This window comes from Hypanus sabinus, chromosome 7 (genome assembly GCF_030144855.1).
Source record: "Hypanus sabinus isolate sHypSab1 chromosome 7, sHypSab1.hap1, whole genome shotgun sequence".
Classification (NCBI taxonomy): Eukaryota; Metazoa; Chordata; class Chondrichthyes; order Myliobatiformes; family Dasyatidae; genus Hypanus; species Hypanus sabinus.
Genome location: NC_082712.1, coordinates 9,116,225 through 9,133,302, shown reverse-complemented (window position 1 = coordinate 9,133,302; position 17,078 = coordinate 9,116,225). Strand labels below are relative to the sequence as shown.

Sequence of the window (17,078 nt, the reverse complement as noted above, 5' to 3'; positions counted from 1 at the left end):
GTTGCGGGAGCAACATAAAACAGTACAGTACAGGAACAGGCCCTTCCATCCACAATATCTGCTTGAAACTTGATGCTTAATTAAACTAAATCTCTTCTACCTATACATTACCTTTCTCTCCGTTTCCCGCCTATCCATGCGTCCGTCTAGCAGCATCTTAAACACTGCTGCTGTATCTGATTCCACCACTACCCTAACATCCCTTTCTGGATATCTACCACTTTTTGATGAGCCCCACATTATCTCCTTTAAACGTTTAGCTTGTTCACTATTTCAAGCCATGGATTCAGCTGCATAGATGTTAAATTCTTCAATTCCCCTTTCCACGCCTCCCAGCCTTTCTACTTCTCTCTCCTCAAATCCTACCCCATTTACCAAACTTGTTAATCTGCTTCAGTTTCATTGTGTGACTTGGTGTTAAAATGTTAACCTTCTCAGAGGTACTTCAGGATTGTAAAGATGCGAGAGAAATTAAATTAGCTCTCTGTAATCCTAGTCTTTAATCCAATTTACTGATTTGTGACCCCCTTCGTCATAGAAATTTAAATTTCTCCAGTAATTGAAGAGTTTCTATAAAGGGTCTTAACCTGAATGGTTGACTAATCAATCACCAGGACGTCAGCGTCGGCGACCACACCCTGCAAGTGGTAGATGAATTCACCTACCTAGGATCGACAATCTCCAGCAACCTATCCCTCAATCCAGAGCTCAGTAGGGGAACAGGGAAAGCCACTGCTGCTATGGCCAAGCTGTCAAAGAGAGTGTGGAAAAACAACAAGCTCACCACAGCCACCAAGATTGCAGTGTATAGAGCCTGCATACTGAGTATCTTCTCTACGGCAGTGAGATTTGGACAGCTTACACGCACCAAGAGCACTGCCTCAACAGCTTCCACCTATGGTGCTTGTGTTGGATCCTGTGCACTTCCTGGAAAGACCGCGTGCCAAACAAGGGCATCCTGGACCATGCCAAGCATGTATGTCCTTCTCACACAGCAACGACTGCGCTGGCTTGGCCACGTCCACCGCATCCCCAAGGACATCCTATACGGAGAACTCGCCACAGGATCCCAGCCCATAGGGTGCCCACTGCTGGGTTACAGGGACGTCTGTAAACGTGACCTGAAATCTGCTGATATCAGGGTGGACACTTGGGAAGAGACAGCTGCAAATCGCTGCACCTGATGACAGACTGTACGTACAGGCATTACCAATGCAGAGGAAAAACGAACGCGACTGTGGTCAGACAGAAGAGAGAAGGAAAGCTGCTGCAGTAGCTACCCAGCCACAGCCAACACTGTTCCACACCCAATTGAGTCCTAAACCGGGCGTATCCATTGTCTACTTAGACAGACGGAGCCATTATCCATTTCTCTTCATACATGCTGCCTCCAGTGCTTTGTGTGAGGCAGGTTTTGAGTGGATCACCTTCACCCACAGATATATTGTCACTTCATTGTAAAGATTAGGTTTGGCTTCAAAGATGAGCTTTATTTGTCACATGTACATTGAAGCATGCAGTGAAATGTGTTGTTTTGCATCCAATGATTGTGCTGGGGGCAGTGTGTAAGTGCCGGCATGTTTCCAGCACCAACATAGCATGCTCACAACTTACCAACCCATACAGCTTAGGAATATGGGAGGAAGCCGGAGCATCCATAGAAAATCCATGCGGTTACTACAGACAGTGGCAAAAATTGAACCCTGATCGCTGATTGCTGGTGCTATGGTTGTGATTCTGTAGATGGTTTGGAAAGCTGCCTTGCTGCTTTCCGGATGTACAAACCATGGCCACTCTTCGTAAGCTAGCACTTCAAGCCCAGACTGGACAATCCTGCCTGAACTTGCGATTCTGATTCATTGGATTGTCGTGTTTTGAGATCCTACAGGTTTGACAAATGTTCATCTTATTGCAGATTGATTCGAACACAAGATGAGAGCAACAAACAAGAACAAATTTCTTTATAGTATAGTTGCTGTAGCAACATGCAAAATGCTGGGGATAAGGGTCATCTGTTAAGATCCCATCAGCTGGTGGAGATGCAAGAGATTTCAGGTGCAGGAATCTGGTGCAAAAAGCAAACTTTGTAAGATCTAAAGCAAATTGATGTATTATAACACAAGAAATTCTGCAGATGCTGAAAATTCAAAGCAACACGCACAAAATGCTGGAGGAACTCAGCAGGTCAGGCAGCATCTATGGAAATGAATAGACCCAAAACATCAGCTATTTATTCTTTTCCATAGATGCTGCCTGGCCCGAATTTGCCCAGCAATTTCAGAGGTTCAACTTAATATCAGAGAATATATATGTATAAAACTTGAAATCCTTACTCTTCACAAACATCCACAAAACAGAGAATAAACCCCAAAGAATTAATAACAGAAAAACTTTAGAACCCCTCCCCCCACTTGCTCTAGCAAAAGCATCAACCCCACCACCACCTCTGCCATCACCCACCATGCAAGCAATAGTAAGCCCCCAGAGACCATGGTCTAGAGTCCATCATAAACTACTGTCCATGTCCGGGTGTGTGTGTTGCTTTGGTGTATTATTGTCACATGTACTAAGGTACAGTGGGAAAACCTTGTTTTGCATGCCATCCACACAGTTCATTGCATCAATACAGTGAGATAGTACAAGGAAAACAAAATATACCAGAATGCAGAACATACGTCACAGTTACAGAGAAAGTACAGTGCAGGCAGACAAAAAGGTTAAGACCATAACCTTTTGAGGTGAAGAATCCACCTTATCATACAAGAGGCACTTTCAGTACCCTTAGCAGCAGAATAAAAGCTGGCCTTGAGCCTGGTGGGATGTGCTTTCAGGCTTTTGTATCTTCTGCACAATGGGAGATGGGGGGGAGAAGAAAGAATGTCTGAGGGGGTGGGTCTCTCATTTGGCTGGCTGCTTTATTCTGAGCTCTTGATACTGGAAGAGGTATGCCTGAGATGTAAGATTAACAGACAACATGCAACATTGACACTACAGAACAGAAATAGGACAGGTACTTGGTTGAAAGAGATGTTGGGGAGGAAGTTCCAGATATGTAGGTTTAGGAGATTGAAGTAACTGGCATCAGGATTGGGGAGGGTAAGTTGAGCTGCAGAAGCCAGAATTAAATGAGTGCAGTGTCCTCTGGAGATTATGGTGACTCAGAGGAAGGCATGGTAACGTAGTGGTTAACTTTACAGCACAGGCAACCCATGTTCAATCCTGCTGTTGTGTGCAAGGAGTTTATGCCAACGGGTGGCATCAGCACCAGACTTCGAGGCAAGTGGCCCTGGGTTCGAACCTAGCCAGCTCCTTGCACGCTTTCCATTCATGCTGGTTTGAGTGTTGAGCTCGCAGTTCAGCCTTGTAAAAAAAACCCAGACAAGATGCTAAAGAAATAACAAGCTTGTTGCCACAAGCTTGTTGCCAGTGTGCCACAAGGCGCGGAGAGGAATAACAACAACGCACTGTAAGGAATTTGTACCTTCTCCCTATGAGCACATGGGCTTCTTCCGGGTGCTCTGATTTCCTTCCACATTCCAAAAAAAGAACGGGATAGTAGGTTAATTGGTCAAATGGGTATAATTGGGTGATACGGGCTCATTGGGCCAGAATAGCCTGTTACTGTGCTCTTTCTAAATTAAATAAAATACAAATGGGGAGGATTGGGCTTTCTCGTAAATGGGAACCATCATGGCTGAGAGAGGCTAGCAGTTCTAGGTCACAAGAACTGTGGAGAAGGCAAGTTCACGAGATTTATCAGACCTGATGCAGGGTTTCGACCCAAAATGTAGAAGATTTTTCTCCCACAGAACCTGCTTGACCCACAGAGTTCCTCCAGCAGATTGTGTGTTGCTCCAGATTCCAGCATCTGCAGTCTTTTGTGTCTACAAGATTTATTGTTGACTATTGAAGATTAATTGGTGACCCATTTTTGTTTTACATGAATATAAAGAACCTGGGGGTCAGCTGAAATTGCAAAAATTTGTGTTTTATTTATCACTGTAAGTGGTTCAAGGAGCTTAACTCTCAGGTTTTATTTAGTCTTTATACTTATTAAATGTTAATCAGCACATCTTGTGGTTTCAGTCTGCAGGTGATACAGGCGCTTCTCTTTCTACCTGTGGCGTTTCAGGGATCAGACAGCAACCATGGTAAAGCACTTCTTTGATTTATCTACTCTCAAGAGTTCCTGGGACCAAGTTGCCTCAGCATTTTGGCAACGCTATCCAAACCCTTATAGGTAGGTCTTGAACTTGTTTGTTTTTACATTAACACTGTTTTGGAGCAAACATTTGCTTGTTGGGTTAGTGCATTTAGTAAGCAGTTTTTTTTGCTCCAAAATATATTAATATCTTGCATTTCTGGAGGCATATTTTATTCCTGCCGCTGTGTAAAGAGTTTGTACATTGTCCCCGTGAACACGTGGATTTCCTCTGAGAGCTCCAGTTTTCTCTCACATTCCAAGGGTGTACCAGTTGGTAGTTAATTGATCATTATAAATTCTCTCGTGATTAGGCTTGGGTAAAATCATGGTTTGCTGGGCGGTGTAGCTTGAAGGGCCAGAAGGGTCCATTTCACGCTCTATCTCAATAAATAAATAAAACCATAAGGCTTGGGAACAGACTTAAGCCACTTGGCCCATCAAATTTTCACCATTCTATCATTGCTGATTTATTATCCTCTGTTCTCCTGCCTTCCTCCCTTAACATTTAACACCCTTACTAATTAAGTACCTATCACCCTCTGCTTTAAAGTATACCCAATAACTTGGCCTCCACAGGCATCAATGACAAAGAATTACACAGATTCACCGGATAACTGAACTGAGTCAGTAGGTTCATGGCGATGGTCAAGCACCTACATGCACTAGTTCTCTGCAAATCTCGTTTTATTCTCCCCTCATTTTCATCATCTCCGACGCACTCTGGTAATTTACTGTGGTCAGTTAATACAGCAGCTCACATCTTTGGGTTGTCAGAAGAAACCAGTCTGATCGTAGAGGATGTACAAATTGGAGATGGGACCAGAGATCAGGATTGAACTCAACAGGCTGGATATGCAAGCGAGCCGCCTTCCCACTTGCACTACTATTCCACCTCATGCACTGTAGGATTAAATCTGATTTGAAGTTTTTCATATGAAAAATGAGCAATATTTTGAACATCACTAACAGTTTTCAGAAGTTCAAGTTTAATTGTCATTCAACCGTTCATGAATACTGTCAAACAAAATAGCAAATCTCCATGGCCAAAGTGCAAACACAGTATCCACAGCACATAGTACACGTAGTTACAATGGGCGTCAAAGTGGAGATACGTCTCTACCAAAGGAAGTGTAAGGCAGCCTTTCCCTGTACTACCCCTTCAGGTCACCCTGGGGCTAGATGTAGCACGATCAGGGTCACATGAAGCCATGAGAGCAGGTGATGGATGGTCGTTTGAACAACTGGTGCATATTGCAAGTCCTGGTTATGCAACCACTGACACCAAGCAGACAATCTCTGAAGTATTGATAATGGCTGGAGTCACCCATCTCGTAAGGACACTGCCCAGAAGAACGCAATGGCAAACCACTTCTGTAGAAACATTTACCAAGAACAATCATGGTCATGGACTATCATCATCCACGTCATATGACTCGGCATAAAATGATGATGAAATTTGTCTTCGGGTGCTTAGCAGAGTTGATAATTATGCAGGAGGTCATTCAGTCCATCTGGGCCATGCTAGCTCAGTAATTCCACCAATCCTGTTCTCTCATTTTCCTGCAACCTATTCTTCCTCTTCATTACCAACAGCACCAGAATACAAGGCTGTCCCTTCAGAACAGAAACAAGGAGGAATTTCTTCAGCCAGAGTGCAGTGAATCTGAAATTCATTGCCACAGGCAGCTGTGGAGGCTAAGTCATCAGAAATATTTAAAGCAGAGATTGATAGGTTCTTGGTTAGTAAGGATGTCTGTCAAAGGTTGCATGGAGAATGGGTTTGAGAGGGAAAATAAATCAGCCATGACGGAATGGTGGAACAGACTCATTGGGCTGAGTACCCTGTGCCTTATGGTCTATCGGTGGATGTGGATAATAAGATATTATTTTGTGACCATATGCGCTAGATCATAACTATATATACTGTGATTTGCACCTTGGCCCCAGAGGAATGACGTCTTGTTTGACTGTATATATGTGTAAAAATGGGAATAGTGTAAATGTGTACTTAGTGGTCCTTTTTGTTTGAAGGGCCTATTTCCATGGTATACAAGTGTGTTAATTAATTCTCATTGTAACACTGTAACGTAGTACTATTACAGCATCACCAACAATTTCCCACCATTGTTTGTAAAGAATTTGTACATTCTCCCCATGACTGAGTGGGTTTCCTTACATATCCAAAGGACTAGGGTTAGTGAGTTATGGCCATGTTATTTGGCGCCAGAGTGTGGCAATATTTGTGGCACATTTCCTGCCCCAGCACACTCGAACTGCATATATCATTGATGCAAAAAAAAAGTTTCAATGTACATGTGACAAATAAAGCTAATCTTTAGCATTTTATAAACCTTTTGCAATATAACCGTCAAATACAAGTCGATGTAGTGAGACTGAGAGGAAAGACAGGTAAGTGACAGAGCAACAATGCAGTCAATGGGATGAGTTAAAGTGTAACTGGCAGCCAGAATCAAAAGGGGTGATTAATACAGAACTGAGGGTGTTATATTTGAATGCACACACTGTATGGAATTAGGTAAATGATCTTGTAGCACAGAGATTGGCATCTATGATGTTGGGCATCTCTGAGTTGTGGCTGAAAGAAGATCATAGTTAGGAGCTTAACATCACATTATATCAAAAGGACAGGTGAGCAGGCAGAGGGGGTGGGGTGGCTCTGTTGGCAATAGATGAAATCAAATCCTTGGAAAGATGTGACATAGGATTGGAAGATGTCGACTCCTTGTGGGTTAAGACCCTGATGGAAGTTATTACCTGGGGAAATCCCCGGGGAAATGGACAGGTGGAGAGGGAGAATGCCACAGTGTGAAAGGCCACATTTTTAGCCCTTAGGTCAAAGATGTTGCCAGTCTCTCGATGGCAGGAGGTCCTCCCCGAGGCACTTCACTCCATCCGCTCCCTGTTATGTACATCCACCAATGCCACCCCTCAAGTTCAACGCAAACATTCAGCCCCATTCCCCACTCTCCCCACTCTCACACGTCACTCTTGAACCCAAACATTCACCCCCATTCCCCACTCTCCACACCCTCACACGTCACTCTTGAACCCAAACATTCACCCCCATTCCACACGCTCACACATCACTCTTCAACCCAAACATTCACTCCATCAGTGGCCAGGATGTGGGATACAAATTACGAGATAGACAAGGCATTTAAAAAGGCTTATGTCGCGATAATCGTCGGGTACAGTTGCAAGAAAAAATCTTGTGAGCCCTTTGCAATTACCTGGTTTTCTTCATTAATTGCTCATAAAATATGGTCTGATCTTCGTCTAAGTCATAGTAATAGGCCAACACAATCTGCCTAAACTAAAAACACACAATTAAGACCATAAGATATGAGTAGAATTAGACTATTCGGCCCATCACGTCTGCTCTGCCATTTCATCATGCCTGATCCAATTTTCCCCAATCTCCTGCCTTTTCCCCGTATCCCTTCATGTCCTGACCAATCAAGAATCTATCAGCCTCTGCTTAACTATACATAAAGACTTGGCCTCCACAGCTGCCTGTGTGCAAAAAATTCCACGGATTTACCAGTCGCTGGCTAAAGAAATTCCTCTTCATATCATTTCTAAAAGGACACCATTCTATTCTGAGGCTGTGTCCTCTAGTTTTAGATTCTCTCACCATAGGAAACATCCCTCTCTACATCCACTCTATCAAGGCCTTTCACTAGTCAATAATTTTCAATGAGATCACCCCTCATTATTCTGAATTCTAATGAATACAGCATCAAACACTCTTCATTTGATAAACAATTCAATCCTGGAATCATTTTCATGAACTTCCTTTGCACCCTTTCCAGTTTCAGCACATCCTCGCTAAGATAAGAATGTACTTCTTCTTGTTGATATTGAGTACACCATTTAAACAATTACAGTCGAGGTTCAAAATAGTGTGTGAAGCTCTGGGGTATTGCCTTCTCCAAAAGCTATTTGGAGTCAGGTGTTCCAATCAATGAGTTGAGACTGGGGGTGTGGGTTGAGAGGTGCCCTGCCCTATTTTTTAAAAAGAGTCACAAGGTCAGGTTACTGACAGAGCCTGCTCTTCTCCATCAAAACAACTTTCAAAGGACCTTAGAAGAAGAATTGTAGAGATACATGAAGCTAGAAAAGCATTTCTAAAGACCACAGTAGCAGAAATTATCTATAAATGGGGGAAATTCAGTACTGTTGCTACTCTCCCGAGAACTGGGCATCCTGCAAAGATCACAGCAAAAGATCCGTAGAAATCTCTCAAACTTGCTAAAGTTCATGAGAAAAACACTGAACAAGAATGGTGTTCATGTTAAGACATCACAGAGGAAACCACTGCTCTCCAAACAAAAAAAATATTGCCGCACGCCTCAAGTTTGCAAAATACCACCTGGATGTTCTACTTCTGAGGCACTGTTCTGTGGAGAAATGAGACAAAAGTTGAACTTTTTAGCAGAAATGCACATTGTTATGTTTGGAGGAAAAGGCACTGCACACCAACACCAAAACCTCAACCCAACTGTGAAGCAGGGTGGAAGGAGCATTGTGGTTTGGGACTGTTTTGCTGCCTTAGGGCCTGGACAGCTTGCATTCATGAGGGAACAATGAACTCAAAATTGTATCAAGACATTTTACAGGAGAATGCCAGGGTAGCAGTCAGTCTCCTGAAACTTGATAGCAGTTGGATGATACAACAAAACAATGATCCGATACATCAATAAATCAAGAACAGAATGGTTTAAAAAGAAGAACGTTTATGTTTTGGAATGGCCAACTCAAAGTCCAGGCATTGAGATGCTGTGGCATGACCTGAAGAGGGCTGTTCATGCAAAATATCCCAAAATTATTGATGAACTGAAATAGTTTTGTACGGAGGAATGGTCTAAAATTCCTCCTCACTGTTGTGCAAGTCTGACCAGCAGCTACAGGAAACATTTGGTGGAGGTTATTGGCTGCTAAAGGATGGTATACCAGTTTTTAAATATAAGGGTTCACATTCTTTCTCCAGCCTGGACTGTGAATGATTAAACAATGTGTTCAATAAAGACATGAAAAGTACAATTGTTTGTTTAGATAGATTGTGTTTGTCTATAATTGTGAGTCAGATGAAGATCAAACCACATCTTATGAGTAATTAACACAGAACACCAAGTAATTATTAAAGGATTCACTAACTTTTTCTTGCAACTGCAGACTGAGAAAATCTAGATGGTGCTGGATCCCAAGAGAGGAAATTTGTAGAATGCTACAAAATGCTTTTTTAAGAGCAGCTTGTGATAGAGCCCACTAGAGGAACAGCAGATCTGGATTAGGTGTTGTGTAATGACCCAAATTTGATTAGGAAGCTCAAATAAAGGAACCCTTCAGAGGTGGTGTTCATAATATGATAGAATTCACCCAGCCATTTGAGAAGGAAAAGCTTAAGTTGAATGTATCAGTATTACAGTGAAATAAAGGGATTTATAGAGGCGCAAGGGAGAATCTGGCCAAAGTTGATTGGAAGAGACACCAGCAGGGATGACAGCAGACCAGCAATGACTGGTGTTTCTGAGGGGAATTCGGCAGGCATAGGAAAGATACATTCCAAAGATTAAGAAGTATTCTAAAAGGAGGATGAGGCAACCATGGTTGACGTGGGAAGTCAGACAGCATAAAAGCAAAAGAGGGCGTAAAATATCGCAAAAAATTAGTAGAGGATTGGGAAACTTTTAAGAACCAACTGACAATGAATACAGCCCCGGAGAAAGGATGAAATACAGAGGTAAGCTAGCCAATAATATTAAAGAGGATACAAAGTTTTTGTTTTCAGAAATATGAACAGTAAAAGAGATCCGAGAGTGGATATTGGACTGCTGGAAAATGACATTGGGGAGGTAGTACTGGGGGGTAGAAATGGCAAACAAACTTAAGTATCTTGTGTCAGTCTTCACTATGGACGATACTAGCAGAATGCCAGAAGTCTGAGTATGTCAGGGGACAGAAGTAAATATATTGCTATTACTAAGAAGAAGGTGCTTGGGAAACTGAAAAATCTAAAGATGGATAAGTCAGCTGAACCAGATGGACTTCACCCCAGGATTCTGAATGAGGTAGCTGAAGAAAGTGTGGAAGCATCAGTAACAATCTTTCAAGATTCTGGAATGGGTCCTGAGGACTGGGAAATTGCAAATGCCACTCCACCCTTTAAGAACGGAGGGAGGCATTAGAAGGAAGTTAGAGGCCATTTAGCCTGGCTTCAGTGGTTGGAAATATGTTGGAGTCTGTTATTAAGCATGAGGTTTTGGGGTACTTGGAGGCACATGGTTAAAACAGGGTGTTAGTATAGTTTTCTCAAGGGGAAATCTTGCCTGACCAACCTGTTGGAAATCTTTTGAGAAAATATAAGCAGAATAGACAAAAGGGAGTTGGTGGATTCTGTTTATTTGGTTGGCTCTTGGTGACTAGTGGTATGCCTCAGTGGCTGGTGTTGGGACCGCTTCTTTTCACATTATTTGTCAATAATTTGGATGTAGGAATTGATGGCTTTGTTGCCAGGTTTGTGGACAATACCGAGGTAGGTGGAGGGACAGGTAGTGTTGAGGAATCAAGGTGTTTGCAGAAGGATGTGAACAGATTGGGGGAATGGGCTAACAAAGAAGTGGCAGATGGAATATAATGTAGGGAAGTGCATGGTTGTGCACTTTGGCACAAGGAATAAAGGTATAGACTGTTTTATAAATGAGGAGGAAATTCAATAATCAGAGGTGCAGAGGGATTTGGGAGTCCTCATGCGGTATTCCTTAAAGGTTAACTTAGAAAGGCAAATGCAATGTTAGTATTAATTTGGAGAGGATTGGAATACAAAAGCCAGAATGTAATGTTGAGGCTTTATAATCCATTGGTCAGACCGCACTGGGAGCATTGTGAGCAGTTTTGGGCCCTCATCTGAGAAAAGATGTGCTGTCATTGGAGAGGGTCCAGAGGAGGTTTATGAGAATGATCCCAGGAATGAAAGCACTAACATATGAGAAGGGGTTGATAGGTCTGGGCCTGTACTCGTTGGGGATTAGAAGAATGAAGGGAGATCACATTGAAAGCTATTGAAAAGTCTGGATGGAGTGGATGTGAAGAGGATGTTTCCTATAGTGGGGGAGTCTAGGACCAGAGGACACAGATAGAGTGGATGTTTCCTATAGTGGGGGAGTCTAGGACCAGAGGAAACAGATAGAGTGGATGTAGAGAGGATGTTTCCTATAATGGGTGAATCTAGGACCAGAGGAAACAGATAGAGTGGATGTGAAGAGGATGTTTCCTGTAGTGAGGGAGTCCAGGACCAGAGGGCACAGATAGAGTGGATGTGGAGAGGATGTTTCCTATAGTGGGGGCGTCTAGGACCAGAGGAAACAGCCTCAGAATTGAGAGACATCTAATCAGAACAGAGATGTGGAAAATTTCCTGTAGCCTGAGGGTACTAAATCTGTGGAATTCATTGCCATAGATCGTTGTGGAAGCCAAATTATTGGCTATATTTAAAGCGAAAGGTGATAAGTTCTGGTTAACAGGAAGTCACAGGTTATGGGGAGAAGACAGTAGACTGGGGTTGAGAGGCATGATGGATCAGCAATGCTGGAATAGCAGAGTGGACTCGATGGACCGAATAACCTGATTCTGCTCCTACGTCTTATGTTTTGTACAAGTACAATGTATGCAGAACTCACTACCATGGACAATTTCAATGGATATCTTTTTGTATTTCAGCAAACATGTGTTAACTGAAGATGTGATTTACCGTGAAGTGACCCCCGACAACAAGCTGCTCTCCAGACGCCTGCTTACAAAGACTAATCGCCTGCCTCGATGGGGAGAGATGGTCTTCCCCACAAACCTAGCACGATCAGTTTTTGTTGTCGAAGATTCCATAGTTGATCTCCAAAACCGAACGTTCACTACATTGACGTGGAATATCAATCACACCCGTCTCATGGTGGGTACAGTCTTTTCCTTCAGTGTTTCGCAGGCATCACACTTGCTGCTTTCTATGGAAGCTTGTGAACCTTTTGTACAGTTGCAGATATAATGGGGAAATGAAATTTATCATGTTGAAACTGAAGCCAAGCTAAACATGTTAGTGAACACAGAACAGTGCAGTACAATATTGTGCTGACCTTTTAACCTTCTCCCTTTCCCTTCCCTCCCACATTGCCCTCAGGTTTTCTTTCATCCATACTTCTTAAATATCCCTCATATATCTGCCTGTGCAGGGCATTCCACATGCCCACCACTCTCTGTAAAAACTCTTACCTCTGACATTCTTTCCCCCCCCCCCCCCACCCAATATTTCTCTCCACTCACCTAAAAATTATGCCCTCTCATATACTCGTATTAGCCACCTCCCCCCTTGAAAAAGTCTCTGGCTGTCCACTGGAGAAAGGTTCAAAGCTTCATTTATTTTCAAGGCATGTATCCTATACAATTCTGGAATTTGTCTTCTCCAGATAGCCATGAAACAAAGAACATGAAAGTCATTCAGAGAGAAACATCAACCCCCCCCCCATACAAAAAGGAACGACATCCTGATTATCAACCTCCCAAACCCCCCCCTCCCCATGAAAGCAGGAACATCGAATCCCACCCCCCCAAAAAAACAACCCCTCCCCCAAACAAAAAAAAGCTAAAAGAACAGAGGAGATGTCAGGGGTAAGTTTTTAAAGCAGCAAGTTGTGAGTGCCTGGAATGGGCTGCTGGCAACGGTGGTGGAGGCGGATATGATAGGGTCTTTTAAGAGACTCCTGGATCAGTACATGGAGCTTAGTAAAATAGAGGGTTATGGGTAACCCTGGGTAATTTCTAAAGTAAGTACATGTTCAGCACAGCATTGTGGGCCAATGGGCCTGTATTGTGCTGTAGGTTTTCTATGTTAACACAACGGAACATCAATCCCAAACACCCTCCCTTCACACAACAAAACGGAAAAGGAACAGGCAATTTAAAAAACACAAGATAAATCCCATAAGTCTGAAAAAATCCACAGTCCATAAGCACAGAACCACAACACTATCCTACAATATCACCAACATTCACCAAAGAAAGAGATGCCACACAAGGCAGAGAGGCCTACCCACCTGCCACAGCGAGCCAGACAGAGATAGGCCGCTCACAGACTCCTTCTCAGCAGTGACTAAAAGGTAGGCAATCAGTGCTGAACTCGTGCTTGCCTTCTGCATTCGCCTCAATATCTCAATATTCCTCGACACTTTAACCGATGATTAACGGACGCTTTCACCGGCGAAATGGAGTTGAACATCGGCTCGTGCCCTGTTTCGAAGTTTCTTCGCATCGAGGTTATACGAGTACTCTTCCCAGAATTTTCTCAGAGTCAGCCAAGTGCTGGATCACTCAAATAATCTCCAAGCTGTAAATTACTGGCTCTAACTGTCCCAAAAATACATTTAAGGTGGAAAAACAGGCATAAAAGAAGTGAAAAAAGATATTTCCATAAGCTCTCTGGAAGATGTCAACCAAGGGAATTTTGTACACTGACATCATCTTGACTGAAAAATCTATGCCTCTTATCTTATACACCTCTAGCAACTCACCTCTCATCTTCCTTCACCCCAAGAGAAAAACCCAAGCTCACTTAACCTATCTGCATAAGAGATGCTCTCTAATCCAGACAGCATCCTGGTAAATCTCCTTTGCACCCTCTCTAAAGCTTGCACATCCATCCTATAATAAGGCAGCCTGAACTGAACACACTTCCTTCAGTGTCTAGTTGACATTATCACACATGAAATTTATGAACTTTTTATACAGGTATGGGAGATTGAAATTCAAGATTTAAGATTATTTCCTGTACACAGGAAATGTACAAATGAAAATGTATAAAGGAGAATGAAATGATTGTTACTCTAAGTCTGATGCAGCACAAAAGTAAAACACAATGAGATAAAGAGCACAATAATTTTTTAAAAATCAATATAAATACATTAGAGCTACATTAATTGTATGTCCATAAAGTGGTTCTAGGCACGGGAGTATCTGTACATAAGGTGACTGACAGGAAATGAAAAATAGTGGTAGTTGGGAGTTTGGAGGTGTGCGTTAGTGGGTGGTGGTGTTGATCAGCTTTACAGCTCAAGGAAAGTAACTGTTTTTGAGTCTGGTGGTCCTGGCGTGGATGCTACATAGCTTCCTCCCTGATGGGAGTGGGGCAAACAGTCCCCGCGAGCAGGGTGGATGGGAACCTTCATGGTGTTACTGGCCCTATTCCAGCACCTTTCATCATTCTGAAACTAAAACAAAGAGCTATGTAATTCTTAAAGCTGAACGGGTTGGTAAACAACGTAAGTGCCACACTCATTAGTAGCCCACTTTTCAGAGATGAACTACAGTGCAGAGCTGATTTTGAAAAGGCTGCCTTGTGAATGGGTTATTAAGTGGAGGCATAGGAGTGAGGTCATAAATTCTGCCAACTTGGCCAATACTTGTCCATCATTCAAAATCACTTCGACAAGCAGCAGAGCTGCCAAGCTGTATCCAGCAAGGTTAATGAGATAAGTAGCTAATCTCCTTCAGCATTACTGGATGATGTCAAGCAGCACTGGCAATTGCTGACCACTTAGAAAACAAAAGGCAGGATCTATTGAGAGGAATAAACAGTTGACCTTCGGGCTCACAACCCAAAACGTTGACGGTTTATTTCCTTCCATAGATGCTGCCTGACCTGCTGAGTTCCTCCAGCACTTTTTGAATGTTGCTCAAGATTTCTGGCATCTGCAGAATCTTTTGTGTTTTTTTTTAAAGAGTATGTGCAAGCTACAGAAACTCAGCTCAGTTTTTGTTTGTTTTCCAAGTTTCTCTTGATTAGGTTTTGAAGGTCCAGAGGTTCACAAAGGGCAGTTTCTGGCCCTCTTGCCTGTTTGGTGATTTATCCCTATGTCAGACTGTTGGTCTGGCATCACAACAGGATGAAGGCTCAACGCTATTCGCCATGTATTTGGAATTTGCTGTGGTGTGTTGGCGTGACAACAGTATTCAACAATGAGAAAAAAGAATTTTATTAAAAAAATAAAGTTAGAGGTTAAAATACAGATATGGAATAAAATGGGCATAAATACCAGATGTATTTACACTGTAACAACTTTATAAAAAGTAGTTTAAATTGTTTACGATGCAGTGATGGGGATTATAAATGGGGGGGGGTGCTAACTAGAATGGTTCATCAGATTTACTGTGTGGAGGAAGAAAATTTATGGTGGTGTGGTTTTTGTTTTAATAGCCAGAAGAGTTTTCCAGAAGGGTTTTTAAAAAATGCAGTGTGCTGGGTTAATAGTGTCCGCAATGATTTACCTGCCCACTTCTTTGCCCTGGACACATACGAGTCCTGCAGTGATGGTAGACATTTAATTTGACCTAACTGTTAGCTGTAGTTTTCATGTACTGTGAGAGAAAGCTACACCAAACCAGACGGTTTGGCTGAACAGAAGCTAGCTGTCTCACCCAAACTGCAAGATCCTTCTGTATTCTCTCCAGCACTTAATACATGTGTTGTGAAAATCAAATTAGGAGAAAATTTGCTGATCAAGAGGTTCCAAATTTGAGCAGAATGGTTCCTGAAGTTGTGTTGTTTTTTCTTGTGCCATATTACCAGTACAGAAGATAAGCTTCAAATTTAACATTCCTGAACTTCCTTCATTTCAGCTAGTGGAGGAAAAATGTGTGTATCGTCCAAACCCAGAAAATCCAGCATTTACACAAATACAGCGAGAAGCATGGGTCTCCTCAAGAGTATTTGGTTTCTCGCGGGCAATTCAGGTAATAAACCCTCTCAACTGGTAAATGTGTGTGATGTTTCACCACTAATCTATGCATGTGGCTGGGTGAAATATTATCAAACAAGTAGGAAAATCCTTCATATTCTGCCAGTCAACTGGCAGACGTGAATATTTGCTTCACCTCTAATCCCAGAGCCATTACAGTCCAGTTTCCCTCCACTGGTCTCTTAAATTTAAACAATCTGCCTCAAAAGATAACTAACAGGTCAGCTTTTTTGATCTACACTCCTAAATTATTGCCTTTGCTTGCGTAGTGGGTGAAGGATGCTGATACTTTTTTGCTGAAATAAGTAGGGGGGGGATGGAGGGTCATTGCTTTGCTGCTGCTAATGTTGGGGGAGTAGGGTGCTTTGCGGTTCTAATGTTTTTATAGTTATTCATTCTTTGGGCATTTCTATTTTCATGAATGTTTGCGAAGAACAAAAATCTCAGGTTGCATATTACATACATTCTCTGATATGAAATGGAACTATTGAGCTGTGGAATTTAATACCTAAAACTATAAGGGATGCAAACTCAATTGATGCTTTTAAATGCCAGCTTAAAGCTTATTTATTTAACCTTGCTTTTAACTACGTCTTTTGATCTTATAGTTTTCATGTTTATTTTCATGTTTGCTCTTCTGTTTGAACTACATCATCTGCATGGCTGCTCTATAGATAAGTAGTTATTATATTCTAATGAGTTCAAAATAGAGTTGGTTGATTACGTTTTGTCAGAGCCTGAAGACTGGAGGCGACGGGACCTGTATAGGAGTTGGAGGACTGTTTCTGTGTATGGAGAGAGGGAGGGAGGAATGGGGCTTGTTTTGCTATACTTTTGATGCTAATTGTGTTCTGTGTTGTTCTACAGAGCATTATAGACATACAATGTTGGCGCCAGAGTGTGTGACGAATCTTGCGGGCTGTCCCCAGTGTATCCTTAGGTGGTGTTGGTTGTTAGTGCGAACACCTTTCATTGTGTGTTTCAATGTACACGTGACAAACTAATCTCTTGTGTGCATATGTAAGGCTTCGGACATAATTGTGAGTTTTTCTACCTATGTCAACAATAGTATG

General features: G+C 42.4%; 1 protein-coding gene across 3 annotated transcripts in view; it reads left to right on the top strand.

Annotated features, from left to right (window-relative positions):
- LOC132396548 (PRELI domain-containing protein 1, mitochondrial-like) overlaps positions 1-17,078 on the top strand; it is a 64,179-nt gene that overhangs the window by 27,250 nt on the left and 19,851 nt on the right. For all 3 annotated transcript variants that reach the window (XM_059974179.1, XM_059974177.1, XM_059974180.1), the window contains exons 2-4: positions 4,087-4,240; positions 11,945-12,170; positions 15,887-16,000. In XM_059974179.1, the coding sequence (XP_059830162.1) occupies positions 4,149-4,240; positions 11,945-12,170; positions 15,887-16,000 (432 nt within the window). In that variant the 5' untranslated portion in view covers positions 4,087-4,148. The remainder of the gene's footprint in view (positions 1-4,086; positions 4,241-11,944; positions 12,171-15,886; positions 16,001-17,078) is intronic.